A 6,786-nucleotide genomic window follows, 5' to 3' on the forward strand; every position below is an offset into this window, starting at 1 on the left:
CAACAATTTAAAAAAAAAAAGGACCCCTTTTTGAGTTTGGCTTTTCTTGAGCCACAGCACATCAGTAATGACTCCACAGTAACCTTTCATATCTTTGTTTCTTTCCATTGTCTGGTTTGTTTGCTTGTTCTAATCAGAATCCTGGTAATTGATGTCCATCCGAGAAATCCCTGCAGATGTTCCAGCCCCTGTCTAGTCCACATAGCCACAGGAAGAGTAGGGTCTTGTAAAATAGTCATCTTCTTAGTATGTTTCCTAAATACCCAGTGGCAATGTTGACTTTTAAGAAGCTGATTAATACAGACTAAATTTACCATCTCTGGGTCTTTGGTCTGGCACACTTTCTTGGTTAATTCACATGACTTGGCATTTAGATGTGGACACCTGGGACAGTCTGTCTTTTCCTCAAAGGATTAAGTAACACAGTTTGAAGCTGACTTAAAACTATTTTTTTCCCTCATTAATGGGGCCCTGAGCATCTTTCATAAATCAGGAATGTGTCCTGGAAATGTAATTCTCACTAAACCAAGTTCCAAGAGTATTTTCTATAAAAGCACATTCTTGTTTGTTCTGTCACAACACATGCATTTGGTGATTGTAATAGCATTGACAGAAACATGATTGAACAGGAAGCATGCCCATTATAAATAGGTCAATTTGATATAAATTCATGTTCAAAGCACAAATACAGCTTTATTAGACACAAGACAACGCTAGGAAAATATTGATTACGTTTTAAAGCAAAATGGTCTAGTTCAGCAGTAAGTCAAGTCTGAAAGGATCCTCTATTTAAAAAATTATACACACACACCGAAAAATTGCTTAAGTTGATTAAATAGTCAACTGTGCAAAGGGTAGGAAAAAACCTATTCTGATTTTCAGCTGTGGCTCATCCACAGTGTGATCCTACGCAGCCAGTGAGTTGTATTTTAATAAAGGATTAGCTATTGTAGTACACTTTTTTTTTTTTTTTGAGACGGAATTTTGCTCCTGTTACCCAGGCTTGGAGTGCAATGGCACGATCTCAGCTCACTGCAACCTCTGCCTCCTGAGTTCAAGCAATTTTCCTGCCTCAGCCTCCCAAGTAGCTGGGACTATAGGCGCATGCCACCGTGCCCAGCTAATTTTTGTATTTTTAGGAGAGACAAGGTTTCACCTTGTTGACCAGGATGGTGTCGATCTCTTGATCTCGTGATCCCTCCGCCTCGGCCTCCCAAAGTGCTGGGATTATAGGTGTGAGCCACTGTGCCCTGCCCTGCTTTCCCCCCCTCCCCCCCAAAAGCAAGGTCTCTGTTGCCCAGGCTGGAATACAGTGGTATGATCATGGCTCACTGAAGCCTCAGCCTCCCAGGCTAAAGTGATCCTCCCACCCAAGCCTCCTTAGTAGCTGGGAGCACAGGCATGCACCATCACGCCTGACTGATTTTTATTTATTATTATTATTATGTTTTGTTGTTGTTGTTTGTAGAGATGCAGTCTCATTATGTTGCCTCGGCTGGTTTCAAACTCCTGGGCTCAAGTGATCTTCCCACCTCAGCTTCCTAATGTGCTGGGATTACAGGCATGAGCTGCTGCACGCGGCCTATATTAAGCTTCTGACATTTTCTATCAGGGCGGTGGCAGAACTTACTTCCACTTAGTGAGCTCCGTGTTAGACACTATTAGAGACTTTCCATTTTTCCGATATAGCAACACTGTAAGGTTGTTTTCACTCTACAGATGAACAGGTTGAGGCTGGGCAGGGTTGACTTAGAGCTGACTTGTAGGGCCTGGAGCAGCGGTTTGGGCCCAGCCTGTCTTGCTGCGGCATCAGTGCTCTGGCCACTCACTCAGCAGGAGAGTACATCCTGCATTTTTTGGGAAATTAGATCTTCTCTTTCAGACATGTAAGAATGAAGAATTGCCTTGCACAAGGCTTCTAGGATCTTAAAGACTGGTAATTCCTATAGCTTCTTATATTTGTGAACTGCCAGTGAATATGGTACTTAAGTTTTTGGTTTTTGCTTGTGCATCTTGATGTAAGTTACACAAAATAAAATGGAGTTATTTTGCTATTTTAATCTTTTAGATGTACATTAAAATTTAGCACTGATGACTATACCTTAGGCTTATGAATATAGGAACCTTGTTTAAAATGTTATGTGTAAGCTGAAGTGAGGTCTTAATAATTGCCATAGGTTATTGATAGATCAAATAGTTTTATAGTCTTTTTTTCCCCGTGATCTTTTATAGACATGTTTCAAAGTGAATTTCCGTATTTTTTTTTTCTGTTTCTCTTCAGTGAGTTGTTCTTCCTTCATTGAACGTCCATAGGCAATTGCAAAGTTGGTTGTACAGGAGCATATATGACTACAACTTGTTCTATTAGGAGCTAACATCCAAAATACATTGCTACCCAAAGACTGCAATCAGATTTTATAGCCTGCTTGTTAATTCCTGCTGATTATGTTTGCTTCTAATTATATGCAGTGAAGTAAAGCTTTATGATCTGTGGCATGGTGAGAACAAAGATTTTTCTAAATACAAAGTTGCATTGAGCAACTAGAAATTGTCCATAACTGTAATGGCCAACAACATACATTTTCCCCCCTTTTCTTACCAAAAGGTGGTTTAAGGTGTACATTACTGTGCTTCCATTGGTTGTTCTCCTTTTAAATTTGTAAAATTCTCTTAGGCATAAGATAAGGCCTATTATTTTATGTATCTTATCAGTATTCTATATATAGTTCATGAACGCAGAGTTCTCTGTTCTTTTTACTGCCAAAATAGCATCCGATGAAATGTTAAGGAATTGCTCCTTTAAAATGTAAGTTTATCTACTAGCTGGTTTTATGATGTTCTGTCAGGCACTAAGCATGCATTAAATTGCATGGTTAGATTGATTCGGAGTAATTTCATTTTAGAGGAATATGTGCCAATTCTTTTTCTTCTCCAAAAGACATGGTTTTAGAGCATGGCCCTGTGCCTAATGTTAATTCCATAAGGCTCCTTTGTTGTGTTCCCCACCCCCCACCACACGCCCGCAACTGGTCTTTGCCATGAAGAAGATGTGTACCTATAATCAGGCATTTCTTTACTTTAGGGTTATTTGTCATTTCAGACAGCATGGACTTTTGAGAACAGGCTTAAGTTGGGGAAGGCAAAGTTATATAAACTGTATTCATTGTTAAATATTTGCTTCCAGGGAGGGTGAAAAATGCTTTGTACTTTTTCCTTTGGCTTTTTTCCTTCAAAAGAGCTTGTCATGCAACAACAACAAAAAGTGGCCAAGGGCAGAGAAAACTCTTCTCTTTTCCATGTTGGTTTGTTTTTATTGTAAGACAAACCTTTCATGTTTTATTGTTATGAAGTTTAAACCTGGCCTAGAGGTGCCAATCTTTAGTGGAAACAGCTGCAGAGTTGGTGTCCCCCGATCAGGTGGGACTTCTTTGAAGCAACATGTTGCCTTTTAAAAGAGAATTGTGCATGTGAGAACTTGAATCTGTAAAACTCATCAGCGGTTCTCCCATTGTTTATCTTTTAAGTAACTGAGATAGCTAACTTTAAGTAAAACATTGCAATTAAAAATTGTTTTCTGAATTTTTTTTTTTTCTGAAGAGAATGGTCTTGTTACTTTTTGTCTTTAAAATATAGAAATGAGGGAAAAATCACCCTTAAGAATTGAAGACATAGTAGCCTAGTTAGTTAAATTGGGCTGCTAAGACCATAGAGCACATTCTTTGATAACTCCTTTTTGCTGGTCTAAACTGTGATTTTTATTTCATATTTATACTTGCAGGTAAATGCCTATGATAGGAGCAAAACTGGGTGGTTGGGCATATTTCTGAATTCTAGAGATTGAAGATTTTCTACTTGATATTGATTGATGTGGAAGCATTGCTCATCTTTTTGATTGAGTGATACTGTTAGCAGTGGAGTCAGCATCATTCTTGGTCTACTGCTAGGAAAAGTTGAGCATCAGAGAGCTTTTTCTCCTTGGGGGAGAATAGAAGAGACAGGCATGGAGTCAGAGGGACAAGAAAAATGCTGAAATATTTTCCTTTGGGGCTTTTGATTTCTTTGCCAAAAAAATTGCCTCCAGATGGAGAAGAGCAAAAGCTCTGATTGTAAGCCATTATGTTTTTACTGGCCTATCTCCTCATCCCATTGCCTGGTTTGGAATCTGTAAGCCAGTCCAAATCCTTTACCTCATTTTCTAGTACCAAAATTCTGTCTTACTCATCTTACAGCTGCAGGGAGTGAGACAGGTCTCCTTAAAGTTGAACCCTGTGCCATTTTATAAACGAAGCAACAGCAGAGGCTTGTCAAGGTATCAGTATCAATGGCTTCCATGTCTCTGAGGTTCTTGAATCACACCTACCAGATTCTTGTGTCTGTGACTTGTGCAGTAGGATTAGTCTGGGAATGAATCTGAACAGGCCCTTTTGGCTTTGTGAAGACTTGTTACTACTGGGTTGTCTAGCATTCTGAGCTGTATGGGGAGCACAGTCATGTTTTGGCTGTTGTTTCACTGGCAGTAGAAATCTTAACATTCCAATTTCCCTTGAGGGGCAGTAATCATTTAGGGGTTGAAACTGTAGAGGAATCCAACGTCTGGACATGGTGGGTACAGTGGCATTGGAGTCTGACAGACTTGAGCCCAGATCACTGTTCTGCAGCTAACTAAAGAGTATTCTTGGGCAAGTCATTTTCTTTATCTGAGGCTCTGGAGGGACATCTTTCTATTCTGTCTAGATGTTCTGGCTTGTTTGATTGCACAGGCTTTAGGAACTGTTCTGGATCTCTGCTTTTTATCCTCCTCAAAAAGTAGCCATCACTCGAAGTGCCAAGGTGACAAAAGGAGCTTCCTGTTGACACTATCTCACACTTTGGCTGTGGTATCCCTCTTTGAGGTTGGTAGGAGAGCGCAGGATGCTGGAGGCTACTTGCCAGTGTAGAGAGGGTTGACTCTAGAGCAGTCTCCTGGCTTGTTCCCCTGCCCCACACCCTGCAACTTGTCTAGACAGAATAGGGAGTCAAGTTTTTATTTCCTGCTGGGCAGGAGAACCAAAGGCATCTATACAACCTCTGACAAATAAAGACAGTTAGAAATTAGAAAATTAATTCTCTACCAAATTATGAAAAAAAATCTGTTTTATGCTGTTTACATTTAAGAAATGTTAATGTTATCATTGTGAAGTTACTGTTATGAGATTTGTCATGTTTTTTTCTCTTTGTAGGTACTGGTTTTGGATTAGGAATTGTTTTCTCACTTACCTTCTTTAAAAGTAAGTGTGACTCTTACTGTCTTTTCAACACGATGTTATAGTGTACATGTGTATGTAGTAGGGACACTTCCAGGGGACACACTGGAACCCATCCATTTATGGGGTTAGGTAGGCCATATAAAATGAGTTAGATAAAGAATGTGGACTTGAAAGAGGTCGAAATGAGTCAGGCAGTTCCAGTATTCCCCCTGGGCACTGAGGCAGGGAGCCTGTTATCCTAAATATGATATCATTGCAGAAGCCCGTACTTGATGCCAGTGAGTCATTTGGCCAAGTCTACATGCTCAACTATTTCTAATTAATTGTAATTTTTTCTAGAGGAATTGAAAATGCAAATCCTGCTGGTAATAGAAACAAGTAGACCGGAAATACACATACTTCTTGATCAAAAATTCTCCTAAGCAAAAGGCAGGCAATATTCTTTTCATTCTGTGGAAGAACCTCTGAAGTTTGGATATTTAATAGATGCCTAAGGGATCATTTTGACCTCTTTTCATGAAGAACTAGTGGGAAATACTTGACTAGAGAATCATACTTGACACATAGTGCTGATATGAAAGAATCATGTACAGAGTGGCTTAAGTAAACCGCATGACTTACTATTATAATCAAAGTCTGTAAATATTGGGAAAATGCTTACATCTTTTTAGAATTCACGCATCTTAATGGCTAAGAAATTAGTTAAAACGAGCAGATGATTAGAACTGATATAAAAAAGTTAAAAGCTTTATCTACTGTTTTCATATTTTACTAATTTTCCTCAAACTTATCAGCATAGGCATTTAACAAATATTTGCTAAATTAATAACTTTACTAATTTACACCTCCTCATTTTTGGGCCATTAATGAAACATTGATAAAAATGTATGGTTATTATAGTCATTAATATGATGCATGTTGAATATTTATTGAACCCTAAGTGAAATGTATTTAAGAGGATGGGGAGCTTTATCTTCTCTTAATAGTTCCCTATTGGGATTTTCCCTTTTCTGCTCACTAGGAAGAATGTGGCCATTAGCCTTCGGTTCTGGCATGGGATTAGGAATGGCTTACTCCAACTGTCAGCATGATTTCCAGGCTCCATATCTCCTACACGGAAAATATGTCAAAGTATGTACAGAATATATATTTCTCTTTCTTTCAGAAGAAAAAGAGATTTCTCCTGAGCCCCTGAAGAATTCTTTAGACTGTATGTAATGAGTAAACCATGTGTTGCATTGTGGCACCACTCAGATACTAATTGCTCTTTGGCCTTCAGTGATGTCATCACTGCTTTGGTGCTAAAGTCTCCCCTGTGCCTTCAGATGCATATGTGCATTCAGATATATACTCATATGCTAGCCGATTGGAATTAAGGAACCTGCTTGAACGTGTATCATCAATGGTAAGGTAGATTGTGTTAACGATCTGTAAGTAGCACTTTTTGTTTAAGATATCAGAGTGCCCTGTAGACATCTCACATGTACTTAAGCTAAACACAAAGACTTCCAGAACTCAGCCATGATTCTGCTTTTTATTA

At 39.0% G+C, this 6,786-nt stretch overlaps 1 protein-coding gene across 1 annotated transcript in view; it reads left to right on the top strand.

Annotated features, from left to right (window-relative positions):
* MICOS10 (mitochondrial contact site and cristae organizing system subunit 10) overlaps nucleotides 1–6,786 on the top strand; it is a 34,796-nt gene that overhangs the window by 25,014 nt on the left and 2,996 nt on the right. Inside the window, exons 2-3 of the mRNA XM_017506111.2 lie at nucleotides 5,220–5,267; nucleotides 6,268–6,377. Coding sequence (XP_017361600.1) covers nucleotides 5,220–5,267; nucleotides 6,268–6,377 — 158 coding nt within the window. The remainder of the gene's footprint in view (nucleotides 1–5,219; nucleotides 5,268–6,267; nucleotides 6,378–6,786) is intronic.

Source organism: Cebus imitator, unplaced genomic scaffold, assembly GCF_001604975.1.
Source record: "Cebus imitator isolate Cc_AM_T3 unplaced genomic scaffold, Cebus_imitator-1.0 Scaffold15, whole genome shotgun sequence".
In the NCBI taxonomy this organism is placed as follows: Eukaryota; Metazoa; Chordata; class Mammalia; order Primates; family Cebidae; genus Cebus; species Cebus imitator.